The sequence below is a fragment of the Lampris incognitus genome, chromosome 20 (genome assembly GCF_029633865.1).
Source record: "Lampris incognitus isolate fLamInc1 chromosome 20, fLamInc1.hap2, whole genome shotgun sequence".
In the NCBI taxonomy this organism is placed as follows: domain Eukaryota; kingdom Metazoa; phylum Chordata; class Actinopteri; order Lampriformes; family Lampridae; genus Lampris; species Lampris incognitus.
Genome location: NC_079230.1, coordinates 23,912,318 through 23,936,836, shown reverse-complemented (window position 1 = coordinate 23,936,836; position 24,519 = coordinate 23,912,318). Strand labels below are relative to the sequence as shown.

The window sequence follows — 24,519 nt, the reverse complement described above, 5'->3', positions numbered from 1 at the left end:
ATTGTAATCATTTTTGCATCTATCGATCTTCTAATGCAACAGTGTTTTTTTAACTTCGAGTGTAAAATTGCTGTTTTCTCAAAAATAATGATTTTTCATAGTTCAAAAACCTGATGTGATAGGCAAAAACTAATGCCAGATTTGGATTCAGCACCCAAAAGTTAACTAGAATCCATTGAAAAACCCCATGCAAGAAAAATTGTGTTGACCAGTGTTATGGTTGCTAACAGAACATTATCCCTTCACCATCTATACAGAGGTAATGTTGACCGTGTTGCTGTGCAGGCTAAATGCATTTGTATTGCGGATTATATAGTTTACCCACCAGTTTTAGGCCTGGCATAAATCTCTAAGTCATGGAAAATAGTGCATTTCAATGGGAAAATACATAAATCAAGGCTTATTTGAAAATAGTGGTCATACTGGTAGTTGGTGGCCTAATGATGATCACTGACTGAAGAGCCCAGCCTATGCAGCTTTCTCTTCACCATTGCATCTCGGGATGTTGGAAATCACGGTCGATTCCCTCCAAGGGTTCAATGAAACTTTACATCGGGTGGGACGGCTCTGAAGAATAGACAGAAAGTGTACGATAGTTTTAGAGTTACAGAGAAGACAGAGGATGTGAGGGTCTAAGGGCAGGATGTGTTGCTGTAAAGCCCACTGAGGCAAATTCGTAATTTGTGATAATGGGCCACACAAATAAAACTGACTTGAGTTGACGATGTATGAGTTGTCAAGCAATGGGCTGAAGCGAGCAATGGGGTGGATCAAGTTTAGAAGTGAATGGGGAGAGAGAGAGAGAGAGGGAGAAAGAAGGGTAGAGATAGAGAGAGAGAGACAAACAGAGCGACAGAGAGAGAGAGATGGAAAGAGACAGAGACAGAGAGCAATAGAGCGAGACAGAGGAGAGAGATAGAGAGCCAGAGAGAGGGAGAGAGAGAAGGAGCGAAAGAAAGAGCAATAGAGAGAGAGAAAGAGAGAGACAGTGGGTTAAGGTGGGAGTGTTTGGTGAACATCTTAGCTATGTCAACATAAGGGTGTGTGTGCACAACATGCTCTTTTGCAGAGACCTGGCCTTGCCTAAAATACCTCCCCCCCCACGTATACATATACACACACGCACAAACACACACACACTGCTCTTGTTCCCCTTCTCTCTCCTCCTTCTATCCATTCAACCAGTGAGCCATCGTTGACATACACACACCCTCTCAATCCACCTCCTCTCCCTCCTCCCCATCTCAGGTATCGCCACAGCTGAGGCAAGTGGGTTTATGACTGTTCTTCCTCTTGTACGATAGGAGAGGGGTGCTATTTTTGTCTTTTTTTTTTAAATGGGAGGCGGGTGAGGGGGCGTCATGGTGGATGGGCCAGTAAGGATTGCGGGATCGGTTTGGTCCTCTGCAGGTTTCAGTCTTCACACACACACACACACACACACACACACACACACACACACACACACACACAGTTGGATTTCGTTTGGAGTTGGACGAGGCAAAATATACGTATGACGAACGCCGCCTTGTTCCGTTATGGCAACATGTCTTACATATATGAATCACTTATGATTTATGAGCGCACATAGCATATTTGTATAGCTGAATATGCACAAGACTAGAAAAGCCAACTAATGAGTGAAGAACTTGCAGCTTAATTTATTTAACAACTGTTGTGCTTCACACCAAACGCTTCAGCAAATTCAGCGTACTATGTAGGTGGGCATCAAGATTTAGACAGGAAAGTGAATGAACCTAAGGAGTGTAATTTACACTGCATAATTTCCATAATTCAGCATACTCAGTGAAAAAAAATACCCTAAATATTTCAACTAGGCAAGATTTTCTTTACAACAAGATGAAATCACTTGTTTACTAGAGGGACGCCTTAAAACAAGTTAAACTGCACCGATTTTAGGATCTTGTGACTACTTTGAAGCTTAACTTGTTAAGTTTAACAATTCAATCATGACACAAAACCACCTAAAGCAGCTCTCCACATAATGCTTTCTAATTATGTGAAAGGGTGCTTCCACATCACTTCCGGTGTGGGAAGATGGCGGCGTGAATTCACGTTCGCAGCGGCCTCGCCCAGTATCGGTGTGGGAAGATGGCTGCGTGAATTCACGTTTGCAGCAGCCTGACCCAGTACTGTGCATGCAGTGTCTTTGTCTACGTCTGCATCTATTTTTGTCTTTGTTTGATGGCTGGGAGAGCTGGCGCTGGATCAGCTGGGAGAGCTTGTTCTGCTACATCCTATGGGCCCAGGGACCACGGCCCTGCCTGAAGCTGTGCTTGAAGAGGTAACACCGAGGGTGGTCTGACAGGATGCAGAAGTGGGGCAGCTAAGCTAACTGCTAGCCCATGCAGACCGGCAGTTCCGATAACACTGAGGGCAGTCTGGTGGCGGCCTCGCCTAGCCTTGACTGTGTTTTTAGTGTCGTCGTGTGGAGTGCGGGGAGGTGTATCAAAGGTGTCTGGCTGGGAGAGCTGGCGCTGGATCGATTCAGGGAGCTTGGTCTGCTGCATCCTGTGGGCCCAAGGACCACAACCCTGACCGGAGCTGCATCTGAAGAGGAAACACCAAGGGCGGTCTGACAGGACGCGGAAACGGGGCAGGCTAAGCTAACTGCTAGCCCATGCAGACTGGCAGTTTCGACAGTCATTTTTTTGTTTTGTTTAGTTTAGTTTAGATATATGTGTTAGTTTGGACATATGTGTTCTTGTAGTTTTTGGATATGTGTTTTTGTCTTTGTGCTGCACTGCTGTGGGCTGCAGGAAACTATGTTTCATTTCATTTTATGTGCGCAAGTACATGAAATTACTAGCTTGGTCTAGTCAGAAAGGCACGAATTGAGGAAGCCTCTTGGATGAGAGGCGAAACATCTTCACGGATATATACCAAGTCCAGTTGCACCTGATTCAACTCCTTTGGATATACATGAAATGAAATGACAAAGTGTTTCTAATTCTGATTTCTGACATCTAAAATTGATCTTTATGAGCTGAAATAACAAACTTTCTTAAATCGTGATAAATAATCTAATAAGTAATATATTTACTGATGTGTAAAGGATTCTGGAAAAAGGATGTTAAGATATTTGGTATGTGGCATAAGGTATACGGTATTTTTTTTTTTGTCCGTCACAGCAACGAGGACCATCTAGTCATCCTGTAGGGGCCGAATTCTGTGGGTGCGAAGATGGCTGGTTAGTCCAATCTGCGCCCTGAATGTTCTTTGGCAGTGTGGGCATGGGATAGTGGGAGTAGCTGGACGGTTGCTGGCACGGTCTTTCCTGGCCTGCCTGCAGCTCTCTACTGCAGCAATCCTGGCAGCCTCATATGCGTTTGCACCATTTCGGACAGCTGCACGCCACTCTCCTCTGTTCAAAGCTTTCTGTTCCCATGTATCGTAGTTGATGTTGAAGGCCTTTAATGAAACCTTCAAGGTGTCTTTGAAACGCTTGTTTTGACCACCATGAGAGCGTTTGCCTTGAGTTCACCATATAACAGTTTCTTTGGGAGCCCGTGGTCTGGTGGCATGTGAACTACATGATCCACCCAACGAAGCTGTGATTGCATGAGGATGGTGTGTATACTCGGCAGTCTTGAGCGAGTGAGGTCCTCTGTGTCAGGGATCTTGTCATACCACTTTATGCAAAGAAGTTTTCTGAGGCATGTGGTGTGAAAGTAGTTTAATGTTTTTGCATGGCGTTTATAAGCTGTCCATGTTTCGCAGCCATAATGCAGTGTGGTGAGAACTATGGCCCGATACACTTTAATTTTTGTCTCCTGGGTGATGCCTCTCCTGTTCCACACATTCTTGTGGTGTCTGCCAAAAGCAGTACTTGCTTTAGCAAGTCTTGCGGTCATCTCTTCATCAGTGGTGACATATCTGGAGAGAGAACTGCCCAGGTAAGTGAATTTGTCAGCGGCATTTAATCGATGCCCATTTATGGTGATGTTGGGTACATTGTATGGCTTGCCTGGAGCTGGCTGATGAAGTACTTCCGTCTTTTTTATGTTGATGGTGAGGCCGAAGTTGTTGCAAGCCTCTGAGAACTTACTGATACTTTGTTGCATGTTGGCTTCGGATGTAGCGTTGAGGGCGCAGTCATCGGCAAACAGAAGATCGTTGATGGTTGCTGTTTTAACTAAGGTTTTTGCTTTAAGCCGCTGAAGGTTGAAGAGAGAGCCATCTAAATGGCAATTGACAGCAATGCCAGCATCCCCCTCTCTGAAGGCATCTGAAAGCATGGCTGAGAACGTAAGACTGAACAGGGTTGGGGCAAGGACACAGCCTTGGTTTACTCCGTTAGAGACAGGGAATGGCTCAGATGCAACTCCGTTGTCTTGGACTCTGGCTAGCATGCCAGAGTCCAATATATGTATGGTATATAAGATATATGGTAACACTTTATAATAACTATACACTATGAAGCATTAGCTAAGTATTAGTAACTACTGAATTCATCCTGCTTTACAAATGACGAATTCAGTAGTTACTAATACTTAACTAATGCTTCATAGTGTGTAGTTATTATAGGGTTACCAATATTTCTGTGGGATTTTAAAACTGTCAAACTTGTTCACACCGTATTTGAGCTACGTCATCGCAACACCACAAAAAAAGACAAGCTTATCAATGTATTTTATTTTGTCCTAGGTCTTTTAATGCTTATTTCAATATATTGAAAGTAAGTAAAGATTTCTTACCCCATATCTCACAGATATGATCGCTTTTAAAGGAAGTGCACTAGTTTCATGATAACCGGACTTGTTTCGACACATTCCCTTATCTTAAATCAAGTTTCTCATTTTAGAATTTATTTTCCTTTTCAGTAAAAAAAATTCCTCACAACAAGTCTTAAAAACCAATGAAACAAGCACGCTTTTGAAATGAGCAATATCTGTTAGTGGAGGAAGAAAATGTTACTTACTTTCTATATCTTGAAATAAGCATTAAAAGACCTTGAATACCTTGATGAACTTGTCTTTTTTTCTTTCTTTTTTTTTTGTTGAGGTGTACTGGCATTTGGTGCCAAAAGCATGACGCTGCTGTTGGATTTTCAGACAGGTCCTAAAACCAAAATAGACCCAAGGGGACACAGAGTCACAGACTAGCTGCTATGCAAGACAACCCCCTGTGACATATTTCAGAGGCCTTTGAACATCGGCCAGAAGTAAGGCCTTGTTCAGACTGCCAGCCCAAATCCAGTTTTTGGCATATCCAGATTGATTTTAGAAAGACTGGACAGCAAAAAAAAGAAAAGAAAGAAATGTGATTTTTGCAAATCGGATAGGCTCCAGCATCCCTGCAACCCTAACAGCAGGATAAGCAGTTTGGATAATGGATGGATGGATGGATCTAAACCACCTATGTTCATGAGCTTTGAGTAGTGACCGAAAGGGTGAGATCGCAGATACAAAAGCGGCTGAAATGAGTTTCCTCCGTAGGGTGTCTGGCCTCAGCCTTAGAGATAGGGTGAGGAGCTCGGACATCCAGAGGGAGCTTGGAGTAGAGCCGCTGCTCCTTCGCATCGAAAGGAGCCAGTTGAGGTGGTTTGGGCATCTGATTAGGATGCCTCCTGGGTGCCTTCCTTTGGAGGTCTAATGGGCACGGCCAACTAGGAGGAGACCCCCGGGGTAGACCCAGAACTCGCTGGAGGGACTACATGTCCAATCTGGCCTGGGAACGCCTTGGGATCCCCCAGAAGGAGCTGGAGGGCGTTGCTGGGGAGAGGGACCTCTGGAGTGCCCTACTTAGCTTGCTGCCACTGCGACCCGACCTTGGACAAGCGGCTGAAGATGAATGAATGAATGGATCTAAACCACATTTGGAGGTGGTTTGAAATGCAATTCTGATCGTATTTCTACAGGTGCATCTCAGTCTGGATGCTTGGATGCCCAAATCTGATTTCAAACTGTCTTTTGCGTCACTCAATGCGACACACAACGACGACATCGAATCAGAGAGCCCGCCATGACTGCAGTGCAGAATATCGTAATGTATACCAGCCTCCTCCATTGCTGAGTTTGTCTGGTGCGATGGAAAAGTTCTGCACCATGATTTGACAGTGCGATTGTTTGGAGAGCGAGATGATGGATATCCATTTCTCATACTTCTGCACTGGTAAACTGCATCATCAGCGTTATGTATGTAGTTACTCATGCCTATGTTACTACCACAGCAACCCATGCAGATAGGTTGGCGATGTCTGGTCACACTTGGCACCCACCATTAAACCTGACTCACGGGTCATCTCTCTCTCTCTCTAGTCCCGACCCACTAACCCTTGACCCAGCAACAGTGTACCAACCCCCCGGAACTGCAAAACATCTCCCCTAACTATATACAACGAATATTTATAATCCCTGGTATAAGTATTACCCGCCTGTATGGCGCCAGCCAGTCATGGTGTAGTGCCACTTTGCAGCCCCGTAGAGGCAACTGTACCCGCTAGACAACATCTCCTGGCCGCTCCAAGACCAAGCAAGGCCCCACCCAGTGGCTGTCCAGTTTAAGGCACCTGCCCTTCTCCTGGTTTGGGGTGTAGACCCAAACTAGCTCCCCGGCTACAAAGTGTTGCTCCCTGGCACGGAGGTCATAATTCCGTTTCTGCCCCAACCCCGCAGTCTGCATTTGCCTCCAGGTGTATGCATGTGCGGTGTCCAAACAGTCCTGAAACTGCCTAGCGTAGCTCGGACCCGCAGGGACAGATGGTACGTCCAGGGCCCATCCAAAGGCCAGCGCCACAGGGGTCATTTCCCTACCCAACATGAGGGGGGCTCATGTACATGAAGTGGAGTCCTGGACCGCAGAGTGGCACGCCACAAGGACAAGGGATAAGTGCATATCCCAGTCGAGCTAATGGGTAGATGTTAGGATAGATAACTGTTCAGTTCGGGTGTGGTCTAACAGCTCCATTAACCCGTCACCTTGGGGTTGGTTGTTGCGAGAGTCTTAGTGATTCTCAGCCGCTCACACATGGTAGAGAAAACCCTGGATTCAAAATTTCTCCCCTGGTTGCTATGGGTGGACTCCAGGACTCCCAATCTGCTAAACATACCTTCAACCAGAGCATTAAAATTCAGTCAATTCAATTCAATCAGCAGCTGCCACACTTTCTCCTGCTTTTGTGCCTCCGGGTCACTGGCACTCCTTTGCCAGATCTCCCAAAACTGCCATCCTCCTCCTCTCACTGCCCGGTGAGCCTCCACAGCCCTTCTGCACGGCTACCCCCCCCAGGCTTGTGGTGCATACTGGAGTAACAGCAGCAGTGGACATTGAGCCCCCCCCATGTCTTTTCTTGGACACTCCCAGCTGCTCTAGCTCCCTAGGATGAAGGGTCTGCACAGAAATTAACTTGGACTCAGGCTGGGCTGTACTGGCCATCCACATATGGCCTGCGTGCTCACGTCCCCCCACACAGCATCTGTGGGGTCCTGCTGTCAGCTCTCCCATAAAATAAGGGGCCTGTGGCCTCATATTCACAAGATGACCCCCGCCAAAACGCAATGTGGCCTTCCACAGGTCCAGCTGACAGCCATGATCCCTCAAAAAGTTCAGGCCCAGAATGCACGTGTCCTGCACCTCTGCTACCCAAACTAGATGTCTCATGCTTCTCCCCCCCAACCGTCAACATCAGCTGTCCTGTCCCCTTCATTGGTGCTAGCTCACCGGTTACTGTACAGAGCTGAACAGCTGCATCCTCCAGTCGCGTCCCCACTGGCACCACCTCTTGCCAAACCACCGTGACTGTCGACCCCGTGTCAACTAAGGCAGTACATTAAACACCCTCAATGCAGATAGGAATGTGGCAAAAGTCTGACATAGAAGTCCTTCCCACCACAACAACTTCCTGCACATCAATAGCTCTGATAACGACGGGCGTTGGTAAACATCGGAACACAAAGAGCCATGGACATCATTAGCTCTGATAATGACTCCAAAGAGGATAAATATCTGAGTTTCATCACCAGCCAGTCAGAAAGGCACGAACTGATGAAGCCTCTTGGATGAGAGGCGAAACGTCTTCACGGATATATACCAAGTCCAGCTGCACTAGATGCAATTCCTTTGGATAACCATGACCTGGATGAATGAGAACATTCACAGACATCGTTAACAAAGTTTTCCCACCACCGACCTGTTCTCCCAGGTCTTGCCCAAAAGCGTCTTTTGGTTGCCCTCTGTCGACGTATAGGCGGATTGAGAATTTAGCGCATGTAAATAATGCGTCTCCGCTGATCACAGTAATGGTGCAGCAAATCTACACTTTGCTGGAGGAGCGTTAATAAACTTAGCAGAGATAACAGCACAAACACAGCTCGGTACTCCGCCATTGTTAACGCTGTCTTCTTACTCGCGCATAGCTATTTGACTGAAAACGTAATACGCATGTGCGAAGTGGGGCCATGACGTCGCCGTTTTCCACAGGAACCGGTTTTGCTAGTTTACACGGCGACGCTGAAGTTGCGTTTTCAAGAGATTTCTCTCTGGAATCCGGTTTCAGAAGTTTGCATTTTCAGGCCCCCAAAACGCCGTTGTCGTGTGAACGAACGGCCAAAACGCAACAATACTTTACCGTTTTATGTTGAAAACGTTGACGCGTAAACGGCCCTTCACGGCTGTTGTCGGCCACAGCCACGCCCATACCACACCCGCCATTGTCCTCCATAGTCCCGACCCACTAACCTTTGACCCGGCAACAGTGTACCGCTTTCCGCGTTATTTGAATCCCACGGAAATTCTAGGCAAGACACGCCCCGCGTAGCATTCAAGCGCTAGGATTGGCCAGTACCTCCCCTGGCCAGTACCCCCTTGGTGAACCTGAACATGTTATCCAGCTATAGGTCAAGATATTGCTAGCAAAATGTTCTCACCCCGTTGACAGATATATTTACAAGACTTGTTATGAGGGATCTAAAAAATCTTGAAACAACAAACATGATTTAAGATCTTTTTTCAGTAAAAGTCATGAAATAAGTTCCTTTATCATGAAACAAGTGCACTTTCGTGAAACGAGCCATAATGTCGGTCAATGAGGTAAGAACATTTGATCACCAATTACTTGAAATAAGCACTTTGAGACTTAAAACGTGATAAGATACCCCGATAAGCTTGTCTGCTGTGCATCAATACACCGTGTGTGATCTAAAGGTCGATTTACTGTTTCTTTTTAACTATCTTATTTGTGTTGCTAAGGCTTTTTGATAGCCTGCCATGAGAGAGCCTGTAAAGGAGCGGTTAGCTCTCATAGCGTTATTAAGTAGTAGTACTGTATACTGTAGGAGTATTCAGCAGGCTCAACAAGCGACCTTACCTGGATTTATGCATATTAGGGTTGGGGATAATAATGATAATAATAGTATTTAATATTACAACAATATTTTAATGTCAACTCAATACACATTGAGATTTTTCAAATATAACGATACAGTAAATATTGCGATTCAATATAACGACTTTTTTTAAGACTCCATCCCCTCTTATCCATGGTAAAATGTGAAAATTATGATAATCATCATATATCATATCATATCTTATCATATTAAATTCTTTTTGTATATATCAAATACTATCAAATCATATCAAATCCAAAGAAAATTAGTTTTCTTTGGATTATTTTGCATTTATTTTTAGTCTCATGTGTTGCAAAAGCATAAAACATGAACCTGCTTTCCTGAGTAAAACATTCAAATAATGTAAATTCAGACATTCACAGATGTAGAAATCATCACGTCTGTTCATTGCACTTCAACATTGAGTTTCAGGGGGAAATGCCACGATATTAAAATCGTCATGACTTAGCATTGCGATTTTTGCACCCAATCAATTTCCCCACCCCACCTGTAATGAACAGTACACCGTTTGGAAATTTGTTTCCTTGGTTGTTGAACAGGCCCATTTCAAATATCTTTCTGTGTTTTGTCATCTTGTAGGCCCGTGAGAGCCTTTCAAATGTCTCAGGGCATTTGTTAGATTTTATCGTCAGTACATTGCAATCTCAATTTCACCGCTGAATTACTTTCTCTCTCTCTCTCTCTCTCTCTCTCTCTCTCTCTCTCTCTCTCTCTCTCTCTCTCTCTCTCTCTCTCTTCTCTCTCTCTCTCTCTCTCTCTCTCTCTCTCTCTCTCTCTCTCTCTCTCTCTCTCTCTCTCTCTCTCTCTGTCGCGCGCTCTCTCTCTTGGCATGGTGCAGATCATCGAGGCGGAGTACAATGCTACATGGGTGCACCGGTACGGAGACCCCATCCCGCTGGGGACCCTCACCTCCCTGTGGTCCCTGTCTGTGGCCATCTTCTCCATAGGAGGCATGCTGTCGTCCTCCTGCGTGGGCTTCATCTCTGAGCTGCTGGGCAGGTAGGGAGGAGTACAGTATCTGTGCATTACTATGTATTACTGGTATTACCATAACACCACGTATTACTGTAATAGCACGCATCACCGTGTCACACTGGGGAATGTGTGTCTTGTCAGAACCTTATAGGGTGACATCATCACCTCCCACTATCCGCTGTGATATAGGATATTTAGTATAGACAAGAAAGAGGTGGAAGTGGTTGGTGTTGACTGGGATCAGATTGTCTCTCTGATCACTTGGGATGGTTACATTCACACTGTACTTTTGCACATTTGACACGTCTGCGGACAAAAGTCCTTGCCCGGTAAGCATTTAGGACTGTTGACATGGCAGAGTTCAGCCCAGCAGGGGCGCAGCAATGGCAGATGTATAGAAAATTTCAATATCATCGTTATCATATGTACCGGCCCCCTAAAGACCTCAGTGACAACAGTGGTTGCAGCGCAACACTCCCGCCCCCATCAATGACAAACTGTTTGAACCATCTTTGTGTGTGTTGTCTGATATATAATGAACCTCTTAATGCCCGTAGATGCCATAGACCTTACAGAATTCATGTGAGCTTTGAGTCATGTGCACCATGAAGTGAAAACCTGCAAATCAAAGTGAAGATAGATTTGTGATGGAAGAGCTGAAGCTAAGTGATAATACACATGTTGGATGCCAGTAAGAATATTTTAGGGTATGTATGCACAACCACAGCACTGGCTAGTATGTACGAGGGGTAGACTGATAATACATGTATGTATCAGCTGTAGCTGCATCCATACCCTAGATTAGTACCCTTACACAGACATACACCCAGCCTAAAACAATGTATCTTGTATTCAAAAGAGTTTATCTAACGTTAATAATATAGTATATATTTGGTCCTTTCTCCTCATTCGAAACTACAATTTACATCCACAATTTAAGTCCACATGATCTTAATGTTTGACATTATTAAAAAAACAAAACAAAAAAACCGAAAGTGTCAAATATTATGGGGGTCATGATGAATCAGGGTCTGCCATGGCTCCAGAATGGACCCCTATTTACAGTCAGTCATTCAGACAGACAGTCGACCCAGTCTCCAACTGTAACTTGAGCATATATGCAAACTGGTCCACAGCCCACAACTCCCAGTGAGTGAAAGGGGATCCCACTGGAATTGGGTGCACTGGGTCAGGGTGACCGGGCGTTTGCCTTCATCTCGGGTGCAGCCAGCAAGACAGTTTTGTATGCCTGTTCCTTGTGTGCCAGTTTATCTGGGTTGCTGAGAGATATATGTTCCATGTCATTCTCAGTTTTCATCAAGAAAGCAGACCCAAACTGCATCAGAGAACGTGGCCACCAACTAGTCACCTGTGTTTTATGTCACACTGCCATCTAGAGGCTGAAAGGAGAAAAACAGTTGATGGATTCTCGGTTACAATTGGTGGTGATACAGAAATAAAATCTACAACGGCAGAACTCAGATTCAAACTGTAAAGAAATTATCATTTAGGCAGCCAAATACTCAAGTCATCATCAAAACAGTACCATCTTCTTAGATCAAATACGTTGATACCAAGCATTTTGTAAGAGCAGCAGGTGTAATCCGATTGTGATAGGTGTTTTAGATTTTTATTTATTTCATCCAAACTGACGATATTTTTGTGTTCTGCCAGGAGGAAAGCCATGCTCATAAACAACCTGTTAGCCTTTATCGGTGGAGGTCTGATGGGCATGTCCAAGATCAGCCGCTCCTTCGAGATGATGATCCTGGGTCGCTTCATCATCGGTGCCTATTGTGGTAAGCAATTTACGGTTATTAATGACTTTTTTCCTTTCTTTCTCTGCTTTTGTTTGTTTGTTTCTTTATTTGAAAGTTATCCTTTAAAATAAAGGTAAAATGTCAAGAACAAAACAAACGTTTCCACTGTAGTGTTCTTTGTTAGTATCCCAGCAAGGTGAGAATGGGCATCCACTGGAGGACTCCAATGAAGTTAAATAAAGTTTATGCTCATACAGTACATTCTTCCAGAAAGCCTGATTTAGAATATAATTAGGTGGCTTTAAAGACCCATGTAATAACATAGTAGTTTCCGTAAATCGAAAAAACTGTTGCAAAAGTTTCACGCAGTCTTAACCTATGTTCAACTTATTGCATGCTGGGCTTTTTTAGTGGACTGTTTATCACCCAGCAAATGATTATTTACCATATCATGATGGGATCTGATGCAGTCCATCCACCCATTATCCATTCATTATCCTGATGCAGTCCATTTCATTACAAAATAATAAAATGATATGCATAAAAAGTTACACTACATGACACACTCCGTTAGATTTTACATGACATACTCTATTAAACATTACACGACCAGTGGTGGGGAGTAACTAGTTAGTACATATGGTGGGGAGTAACTAGTTACATGTAATGACGTTATGTAATTAAATTACAATTAAATTGTAATCCGTTACAGTTACTGAGACAAAATATGCAATTAAATAACAGTTACTAATCAAAATGTTTGTGATAATATTCATTCTGTTGCTTTGCATCTTTTCGCTGTGTAGGAATGCCTTCTTTTGGCATATTTCTGAACAACGCAGGTCAGAACTTGAAGAACTTTTAATAAAAGTTTGACTGTAATCGGTGTTGAGTACTGTTGTGACTGTAAACTGCCTGGTTTAAATTTATGCAGGATTTATTTTAGGACTTTTCAGATTTATTGCCCAGTTTAAAAAAAACATTTTTTAGAAAAATAATCAAAATGTAATCAAATGTAATAAGTTACATTACTTTGATGAAGTAATTAAAATAATTACATTTACTAATTACATTTTTAACTGGGTAACTAATAATCTGTAAGCGATTACATATCAAAAGTAACCTTCCCTATACTGTACATGACACAATATATTGATAACTATATAACAAACTATTAAATATTACATGATACACTCTCTATGCCGCTCATATACTGGGTATAGAGGAACAGCGTCAGTTTAGCATACTTCTATAATGACTGACAACTTAACCTGTCACCATATGAAATATCCTGATGTGTAAAATCCTCTCGTTCTCCGGGCAGGTTTAAATGACCTTCTCATAATTGTTTGCCACTTGGCGTGGTGATCTATTCCGTTGCCTACCAACACAGGGATCGCCAGTTCGAATCCCCGTGTTACTTACAGCTTGGTCATGCATCCCTACAGACACAATTGGTGGTGTCTGCAGGTGGGAAGCCAGATGTGGGTATGTGTCCTGGCCACTGCACTAGCACCAACTCTGGTTGGTTCGGGGGAACTGGGGGGGAATAGCGTGATCCTCCCACACGCTACGTCCCCCTGGCAAAAGTCCTCACTGTCAGGTGAAAGAAGCGGCTGGCGACTCCATATGTATCGGAGGAGGCATGTGGTAGTCTGCAGCCCTCCCCGGATCGGCAGAGGGGATGGAGCAGCGACCGAGATGGCTCGGAAGAGTGGTGTAATTGGCCAGATACAATTGGGGGGGGGGCAGAAAAAAAAAAGAATTGTTTGCCACCGCTGTTTGTCGAAGATTTCACAAAATAAAAAATAGCTATTGGAGTTTGATGCTCAAACAGTCACCTCCCTATAGCCTGAAGAAGAGCCTAGTTTCTCGTCTACCTCACCTTTCTTGTTGTCTTTCCAGGGTTGGCGTCCGGCTTGACACCCATGTACGTGGGTGAAATTGCCCCCACCAGTCTGCGAGGGGCGCTGGGTACCCTCCATCAGCTGGCCATAGTCACTGGTATTCTCATAGCACAGGTAGGCCTGCACACTATGAAGTGGATGGCAAAGAGGTCACAACAGCTTTTCAGGGTAGTTTTATCTGGGCAAGGTTTTAAAGTAAAACATCAACTCTTTTGATGTAAAGCATGGTGTATTCAGTTTGAAACAAAAAAAAAATCCACCTGAAACTTATTAGTGAATATTTTTTTAAAAACCATGTCATTCTATGTAAAAGATTATATCTAGTCTGAAATCTAATCTACATCCGTTATCTGTTTGTCTAACATACCCATGTAACAATACAACTCTTTTTTTATGTTTATAGATTCTCAAGGTCTATCAGATATCTATCTATCTATTTATCTATCTGTCCGTCCGTCCGTCCGTCCAGCCATCCTAATGATAGGCAATTAGAACTTAAGTTGAAAAATACTGGAATCTTCCTTTAAAACTGCTCTTACAGTTTCTGTCGATCGCTTCGGCTCATTTTCTCGAACAGTCTTAACAACTGTAAGTGCAGTTGTCACAACTGTGTTATGGTCACATCACAACATTTTGCATGTCTGCAAAATGTAGTAACTCACCCAAAACGTTTACTTCATGCTTCAAACTCTAGTTATTGTGTCAGTAAATTGGCCCATCCCACCAAAATGAAAAATGTTTTCTGTCATCGTGTGAGCCGTACTGGTCAAAATGTTTATGTTTGTTAATGTTAATGTTTGTTTTGGGGGTTTTTTTCACCATGGCAGTCAACCCTGGAAATGTTTCTTATATACATATTTTCAGTTTTGTTCTACTTTTTTGTTGACACTGACTGCTTACTGTACTATACAGGAATGTCAGTTTTGTCTAGCTGAATGCTGTTGTGTATCACAGTGAGCTTCTTAGATACTGATTTCAACTGTAGGAATAAGTGTACTGGAAAAGTCTGTACAATACTGTAGTACACAGAAAAAGGAAATGCACATTTTTATATATGCAGTAAATTTATTTTTGTAGCAGTGTGCTATGTGTAAACAGAAAATTCATATTTGCATGTCAATTTTTACAGATTTCTTACATGTGGAGCCATGTATAGTGAACAGAATGTTTTCCACAAAATGGCATCCATGCAAAAAAAAAAAACAAACAAAAAAAAACAAACCCAGCAACAATGAAAAAAATCTGTGGTAGTTCTGTAAAATACAATAAGTTGTACCTCCCCACAGTACGTAACACTACAGTTCCCATCTTCTTGGTGGACATCCTGTCTTACTTGTTGGTCTGGCCACAGAATTCCGTCCACATCACGTGTGATGTTTTCCCTTGCGATGCACCGGGGGGAAAAAAATCTCCTTGCGTGGTGCAGCCATCCCCTGCAATGATCGCCTAAGATGTCCTCACAAGCAGCATTCATGGCATCCAACAGAGACATCCGATCTTGTGTCTGATAGCCATGTACTTTCCACCTCCATGCTGAAAATAACCCTTCTGTCAGATTCAGGAATGAGGAGGATGGTGGAAGGAACTCCGCCGTTATCCTTCATGCACAGCAAACCATTCCCCAATAATGTTGGGTCGGTGGAAGCTGACATTATCCCACACAACTACATAATTTGCAAATCTGGTCCAACTAAACTCTTTTGTGTTCTGGTATTAGGTCTCTGTGAAGTGTATTCAGGGAGGCCGGAAGAAGTTATAGAGCCCAATGTGTGGAATATGTGCTCACACCATTCTCAGAAATGGCAACACACGTTGTAATATTAATATTGCCCCTATGCCGGACCGGTGTGCCAGTTGTGGCTCGGTGTCCAATGAGATCGCGGCCTCGTCTCCTGCCCTTGACCAGATTGAATGCAGCCTCATCCACAAAAACAAGGATGTGGGTAATTTCATGTCCTTCCATCTCCATTATTCTCTACATAATAACACAGAAAAAAAAGTTAGTTTTACATGGCCTATTCTAGAATCAGACAGTTTAGTAAAGTAGAGATGTTTTCTGTTCTTATGGGTATCTACAAATTATGCTGTATTACTGTATATTCCTCCATATCTTATGGCACATTGTGATTTTTGGACTTGCACTTACCTTTACAATAGTTGCTGTATTATTATGAATGAGATGCTGTGACGAAAGTAAAGGATGAGTACATATTTTCCTGTTTTCCCTACGGGATGTTTACACAATTGATGACACTGTGGACCTGTTTACATTAGGCTGTACTCTCCGACCAGCCTGTTCCGTTGTAAGCCCACGGTTTATGACATGGCCCACAGTTGTGGATCTGATTTCACCAAGGACTCCTACTCTTTGCCTTTTACCTCTTCCTCTATTATATCTTCCCCTAACACCACCACGCATTCTTATTTTTCCTCTTCCACGAGCATATAGCTTCTGTTCACATATACATATATATATACACACACACATACATATATACACACACACACACACACATAAATACATATACATATATACATATATACATACACATACATACACACACATACACACACACATATACATACATACATACACACACACACACACACACACACACACACACACACACACATACATACATACACATACATACATATATATATATACACACACACACACACACACACACACACACACACACACACACACACACACACAGACATGGCCTGGTGGCCTGTCCACCTGCCGTCCAATGACTGCTGGGATAGGCTCCAGCATCCCCGCGACCCTGAGAGCAGAATAAGCGGTTTGGATAATGGATGGATAGATATATATATCTACTACCATTACTACTACTACTACTTTTGGCTGCTCCCGTTAGGGGTCACCACAGCGGATCATCCAATTCCATCTCTTCCTGTCCTCTGCATCTTCCTCTGTCATACCAACCACCTGCATGTCCTCCCTCACCACATCCATAAACCTCCTCTTTGGCCTTCCTCTTTTCCTCTTCCCTGGCAGCTCCATAGTCAGCATCCTTCTCCCAATATACCCAGCATCTCTCCTCCACACATGTCCAAACATCTCAATTGCTTTGTCTCCAAACCGTCACACACACACACACACACACGTATGTATGTATGTATGTATGTATATATATATATATATATATATATATATATATATATATATATATATATATATATGTATGTATGTGTATGTATGTATGTGTATATATGTGTATATATGTGTATATATGTATATATGTATATATATATATATATATATATATATATCTATCTTCCAAAGTTGGTTGATTGGTAAGACTGTGGTTCCTATTTCATGCTATGTCACCTGGCAGGTAATGTGCCAACTTAGCAGACATTACAAAAATTCCATTTCATAGATATTTATGGAGTATATGTACATGTATGTCTTGACAGATTTTGATAATCAAATGGATCATTTTGCATGTGATGGCTCACATGATGAAAGAATGTGTAGAAGCTGTGAAGAGTATGACGCTTTCACCGAGAACCAACTCGTCGGTTGTGATCAGCGAGCCATGTGCATGTAGTTAAGTTGTAGACAATTGTTGACTTGCTCTTTTGCACACACGTGCTGCCAAAGCACGTGCAATTTGCTTAAATGAATAAGAAATTCAAATCTGGTGTGAACAAGAGACTAATTGTTCAGAGATTTCAACATATTGCTTTGCAAAAAAAAAAAAGTCCTTATTTAGAATTGAGCCAAAGCGATTGAGAAAAACTACATGAGTCAGCTTCACTTGCCACAACTCAACTATCTGCTGTGTAGATTCTTGGTTTGGAGTCTTTGCTGGGCAGTGAGGAGTTATGGCCGGTGCTGCTGGGCGTGACGGTCCTGCCCACCGTGCTTCAGATGTCACTGTTGCCCTTCTGCCCTGAGAGCCCCCGCTTCCTCTACATTATCCGCTGCCAGGAGCACCACGCCAAGAGCGGTGAGCAGGAGACTCCACGTCACTCTCATGATAGAGTCATACATACTGGGCATACTGGGCACTTTGACTGGTCCTAAACCCTTCTTCAGATATCCAGCTTTTTATTCCAGTCCACACTCGGGTTCGTAAAACACCATATAGCTGAAAGGCTGCACCGTTAACGCCTTAGTTCATGAAGAAAGACAGACAGATGGGTAGAGGGACAAACACGACCCTGTGTGCATGTGTAAGCATGCACACACACACTGTCTAAAATAAAGCCTTGATGAAGTGAGGATCGGCCAAAATGTCCTCACTTTGCAAAAATGTCCTCCTTAGTGCAGTAAAAAACTCAAATTGGGGTCGTCTGGTTGGCGTGGCGGTCTATTCCATTGCCTACCAACACAGGGATCATCGGTTTGAATCCCCGTGTTACCTCCGACTTGGTCTGGTGTCCCTACAGACACAGTTGGCCGTGTCTGCGAGTGGGAAGCCGGATGTGGGTATGTGTCCTGGTCGCTGCACTAGTGCCTCCTCTGGTTGGTCGGGGTGCCTGTTTGGGGGGGAGGGGGAACTGGGGGTACTCAAATTGATTCTCACAGACGTAGCTGAACAAGAGCACAGACATACACACGCACATGCACACACACACACACACACACACGCTCATCTTGACCCCTCTCTTCAACCAGGCCTGCGGAGGCTGACAGGTAAGCAGGAAGTGGGGGACATGCTGGCAGAGATGAAGGAGGAGAAGAGGAGGATGGACATGGAGAAGAAGGTGTCCATCTTGGAGCTCTTCCGCTCGCCGCTCTACCGTCAGCCCATCTTCATCGCCATCCTGCTGCAGCTCTCCCAGCAGCTGTCCGGCATCAACGCTGTGAGTCCCGTAATGTGTGTCTGTGTGTGTCTGTGTGTGTGTGTGTGTGTGTGTGTGTGTGTGTCTGTGCGCTCAAGTGTGCATATTTTCTTCCTAAAGATGCATGTACATAAAACTAATCTCCATCCTCTCCCCTGTTCAGATCTTCTACTACTCCACCAGTATCTTTATGAAGGCGGGCGTGCAGAGTCCAGTCTACGCCACCATAGGAGCCGGCGTCGTAAACTGTGCCTTCACCGTGGTCTCGGTCAGTAATCGACTCAAACGCCGCCATATCTGAAAACACGCCCTCAAGCATTTTGTTCTGATGTGTGTCAAATGTGAGACTAAAAATTACACGGGTTTTTTTCGGCGGGACGGTGGGAAAATTGTGTATTCATTTGGCCAATGAGAAGGATAGCTCATAGTTCTTGTAAATATACTGTAAATGAGACATTCTACTTTAGAGGTTCCTTGTTCGTCCCATGACCTCCTGGTTTTTTTCCGTCCTTTTTTTCTGTTTGTTGTTTTTTTTTCTTCTTGTTCCTGTAATGAAGAGAATACCCAGAAATTAAAAGTTTAATAAAAAAAAAAATTACACGTTACATATGAGGAATACGTTGTAAAAGTTGTGTGTCTTAGTGTAAGTAGGGCAGGCAGGTGAAAAAGTACTTAGGGATTAATGGTACTCTTCTGCACAGAGTCACAAATAGCAGAGAAGTAGTCAGTGGGCGTTCGGGTAGTGTAGCGGTTTATTCCGTTGCCTACCAACATGGGGGATCACCGGTTCGAATCCCCATGTTACCTCCGGCTTGGTCGGGCGTCCCTACAGACAGAATTGGCCGTGTCTGCGGGTGGGAAGCCGGATGTGGGTATGTGTCCTGGTCGCTGTACTAGCGCCTCCTCTGGTCGGTTGGGTCGCCTGTTTTGGGGGGGAGGGGACTGGGGGGGGGAATAGCGTGATCCTTCCACGCGCCACGTCCCCCTGGTGAAACTCCTCACTGTCAGGTGAAAAGAAGCGGCTGGCGACTCCACATGTATCGGAGGACGCATGTAGTAGTAGTCTGCAGCCCTCCCCCGGATCAGCAGAGGGGGGTGGAGCAGCAACCAGGACAGCTAAATGGCCTAGTACAATTGGGGAGGAAAAAAAAGCAGGGGGGGGGGGTAAGTCAGTGTATGTATGTCTATGTATGTAAGAGGCAGGTTAACTTACAGGAAATGACGGAAACTGTGGGTCCTTACTTTAACTTACTCACACTTGAGAATGTTACACTAGTAAGAGACATATTTAAGACATGAATAAACTGAAACTGAAGCCAGATCAGGGAAATATTGTGGCGGTGTGTGTGTGTGTGTGTGTGTCCCACAGTGTCCGTGTTAAGCCCTTTGAATATCATAGGCCGATGTCCTCTGTACCGCTATATAACCATGAATACCCGCGCCTCTGTTAATCTTTAGCATAGTTATCAAAGTGCAAACAAGATAACAGGCGAGGCTGATCTCCATTTCTGCCTCCCCGCCCGCCCCTCAAACTCTCCCGCGTCCAAGTAGGTCGTTTGCTTTACCAAGCAAACATGTTTCGATGTCACTACCGTGGTTAGGGAGGTACACGTCCTTACCCTTGAGATTTATCAGCAGTGTGGAGATTGCTGTTTGGCTCTCGGACTGCTGATAAAAGAAACGTACTGAAACTGAAGACGTCACGACCCGACATGGCGGAGCGTGTCTCAGCATCGCCTCAACGCCTGCGCCTGTGAGAATGGGTTTTGTCAAAGTGAGTGTGAACGCACCGCTATGGCTGTTTTGTTTTTGTTTTGTTTCCCATTTTCTCCCCGATTGCACTTGGCCAATTACCCCACTCTCCGCTGCAGATTACCACGTGTCGCCTGCCGCTTCTTTTCACCTGACAGTGAGGAGTTTCGCCAGGGAGACGTAGCACGCGGGCGGATCACGCTATTCCCCCCCAGTTCACCCTCCCCCCGAGCAGGCGCCCCGAGCGACCAGAGAAGTCGCTACTGTAATGATCAGGACACATACCCACATCCAGCTTCCCACCCACAGACATGGCCAATTGTGACTAGGGCCGCCCGACCAAGTCGGAGGTAACACGGGGATTTGAACCTTGGTGATCCCTGTGTTGGGAGGCAACAGAATAGACCGCCACGCTACCCGGACGCCCACGGCTTTTTTTTTCTTTCTTTTTTTTCCCGGAGTCATCTCATCCACAGTCAGGGGATGAAATGGGGGGGGGGGGGGTCATAAATCTGATTTCATAGCTGACATATCTGTTCACCCTGTTGTGTCTCAATCCACAGCTCTTCCTGGTGGAGAGGATGGGTCGGCGGACACTCCACATGCTGGGATTGGGCGGGATGTGCATCAGTGCCATCATCATGACAATAGCTCTCGCCTTATTGGTCAGTTCCACGAGCCTGTCAAACTTTTCTTGACTATCAAGTTTTTCTATAAAAAAAAAATTACCTGTCAATCCATCTGTACTTCATCTCACAACACAACAAACAAACAAACAACAACAACAAAATGGCGGCCCAGTGGTTTGCGCCGTTGCCTCACAGCAACAAGGTCCTCGGTTAGAAACCCAGGGTTGTCTGACCTTGGGGGGTCATCCCAGGTTCTTTCTGTGTGGAGTTTGCATGTTCTCCCGTGTCTGCGGTGGGTTTTCTCCAGGTGCTCTGGTTTCCCCCACCATCAAACAGACATGCATGTTAGGGTTTATACTCCTGTCTGTGCCCCTGAGCAAGGCAATGGAAAGGAGAACCGGAGTTGGTACCCTGGTGGTGCACGGCAGCTGCCCACTGCTCCTAGCTACACAGCTAGGATGTGTTAAATGCAGAGAAAGACTTTCCCTACGGGGATTAATATAGTAGTAAAACAAACAAACACCTTTTTCACTTGAACGTGCAAACAAATGGCTCCTTGCACCCAAACACATGATACATACATCAGTACATATACATACAGACATACATGAGTACATCTCAACTGAAATGTCTTGCTGTGTAAGTGTTTTATCACAACTTCACAGTTTTGACACAGACACAGATCACCCTCTTCCTCCCTCTTGTTCTCTTCCGTTGGCAGGAAAAAGTTCCCTGGATGAGCTACATCTGCATGCTGGCCATCTTTGGCTTTGTGGCCTTCTTCGAGGTGGGTCCGGGCCCCATCCCCTGGTTCTTTGTTGCCGAGCTCTTCTCTCAGGGCCCCAGGCCGGCGGCCATGGCTGTGGCTGGCTGCTCCAACTGGACCGCCAACTTCATAATTGGCATGGGCTTCCAGTATATTGCGGTGAGTAATTTGCAGAGGTGGAACCGAGTCATTGTTTTCCAAGTCACAAGTTAGTCTTAAGTCTTGGCACTCAAGTCCCTAGTCAAAACAGGCAAGTGCCAAGTCAAGCTTTACAAGCCTCAAGTCAAGTTCCAAGTCCTAAACTTTGAATTTCAAGTCTTAAACAAGTCATTATATCCGCTTCATTGAATTTAATGCCATTTCAAAATTTCAACAACAAAGTAATTTAATATACAACATTTATGCAAATCATGAATACTTGTTATTTATTACAGATTGATTCAAAGTGGGTCCGTAGTTATGGAAATAAAGAGTTTATTGGCCGCACACTTTTTTAAAAGCACTTTTGTCTCTGGGTTTGGAGACGATATCGAGTCTTTCGAGTCAAAAGGCTGAAGTCCAAGTGAATTCACGAGTCGTTGGTGTTAAAGTCAAAGTCAAGCCGCAAGTCTGTCTCAGCTGTGTCAAGTCAAGTCTAAAGTCCTCGAATGTGTGGGGACTTGAGTCTGACTCGAGTCCAAGTCATGTGACTCGAGTCCACGCCTCTGGAAATTGTACCACAGTGGATGTGATGTGGAAATCTCGTGCGCTCAAGGCCTTTGCACGCCAAGTCTGACGGATTTGCCCGAAATTTGCACACATTGAATAAATACAACCTCACATCTTGTCTATTGTCTGAGTTTGCACACTGACTTCGAAAAGGTTGTCTGTTTTTGATGTTTTCAGAACTATTTGGCTCTTTTTGTGGTTTTTTTTTTTCCGCATCCGTCAATAAGTTCTCAGAGATTTTGATGGATTTGAAAAAAGTGCAGAGGAAAAGTTCTTGATGTGCAAAGGCTTTTAGATTTCTCAAGAACAGGAGCAGGTACACAAAATAATTCCTCTATTTCAGTCAGATGCCATAGACCTGTTTATATATATTTCAGTATCTATGCAAGGGCATGTGTTATCGGACAAAACTTCATAGGAATGAAAGAACGTTTAGTGTCTGACAGTATACTTTAGCTATAGCGATCTCTAATGACCCCCATGAAAAAAAAAACAGCAGCTCATGTTTGACCTTTGAACTTCCATACGTTCTCCTCCCTCGTCCCTCTGCAGGACCTCTGCGGGCCGTACGTCTTCCTGATCTTTGCAGTGTTGCTCCTCTTCTTCCTCATCTTCACATTCTTCCGGGTGCCGGAGACGCGGGGCAAGACCTTCGACCAGATCGCCACCAACTTCCACCAGCGCTTGCCGGGGGGCAGGATGGACATGGACATGGACATGGACCTGGGCAAGACCAGCACCGAGTTGGACTACCTGGGCGAGGAAAACCTCAACTGAGCACAAAAAAAAAGAAAAGAAAAAAAAACAAAAACAAAAGGAAAGCTGAGATGGAGGAGAAAGAAACGGAGCTGGGTACACCTTGGGGTGAACTGTATATCTGAACCTGACTCCAAACTGAAAACCCCCTCGTCTTTATTTACCGAGAGGGGTATCCCGATATCAGCCGTTATAGTCACATAGCAGCGAAGGCAAAGCGGGTTTTTGGGGGTTCACAAGTTTGGTTTGAGGAAAAAGTTTTGGAATCAGGCTTTTTTTTGTACAGTACCAGAGAAAACCCACACAGAGTCAGGGTTGCCATGTGAGAGGGAGTCAGCAGTACACGGTCACTAGCTTCGCCCCAACAAACATAAATGAAGAAGTGTCTGGACTTTGAAAGGCATCACCCGCCAAGGTGTACAACGTTGAATAGATGGCGGAGAATTTATTCCAAAAAAGGTGTTTGTACACAGATGGGGTATTGACAGGTAGATGGAGAGACTTTGGAATTCCTGCACTTTATATTTTAAGAAACCGTAAAAAAGAAAAAAAAATTGTCCCCAATATTCAGAAATGGGGGGTTCACGTTAGAGACAGCTGTGGATGACCATGGCGACACCGCTTTCTGAGGTTCATAAGAAACTCGGTGGATAGTCCGTCTGCAGAGATGCAACCGTTGCGAGAGCAAATTATGTATTTTAATACTTAATGTATATAGTGTTGGTTTGACAAAAAAAAAAAAAAAGTGAGGGTCTGCACATTGTTTTATCAGCTGTCTGAAGATGAGGTGTACTAGAGCAAGATCAGTAAGCCCATCTAGCTTCTTGGTGATCAGCTTTGTGTGGCAGGAGACAGTTGGTGTGACTTCCTGGTGTCAGTAGCATGAGCTGTTTGCTGTCCTTTGACTAGTTTGTATGTCTCCCTTTTGCAGATTTGTATGTATACTGCTGACAGAGGACCTGTAATTTATAGTGCACACTGCTGCAGTGGTCATGTTAACTTTATACCGGCATACAGCAGCAAAAAAAAAAAAAAAAAACTTGACAAGGACCCTCCAACTGGCGTTTTTTTTTTTTAACC

General features: G+C 44.3%; 1 protein-coding gene across 1 annotated transcript in view; it reads left to right on the top strand.

The window, feature by feature from the left end:
• LOC130130485 (solute carrier family 2, facilitated glucose transporter member 1-like) overlaps positions 1-24,466 on the top strand; it is a 34,708-nt gene extending 10,242 nt beyond the window's left edge. Inside the window, exons 4-12 of the mRNA XM_056300194.1 lie at positions 10,207-10,367; positions 12,018-12,142; positions 14,009-14,124; positions 17,828-17,990; positions 18,662-18,849; positions 18,992-19,096; positions 21,144-21,245; positions 21,931-22,134; positions 23,236-24,466. Coding sequence (XP_056156169.1) covers positions 10,207-10,367; positions 12,018-12,142; positions 14,009-14,124; positions 17,828-17,990; positions 18,662-18,849; positions 18,992-19,096; positions 21,144-21,245; positions 21,931-22,134; positions 23,236-23,460 — 1,389 coding nt within the window. The 3' untranslated portion in view covers positions 23,461-24,466. The remainder of the gene's footprint in view (positions 1-10,206; positions 10,368-12,017; positions 12,143-14,008; positions 14,125-17,827; positions 17,991-18,661; positions 18,850-18,991; positions 19,097-21,143; positions 21,246-21,930; positions 22,135-23,235) is intronic.
• The last annotated feature ends 53 nt before the right edge of the window (positions 24,467-24,519 follow it).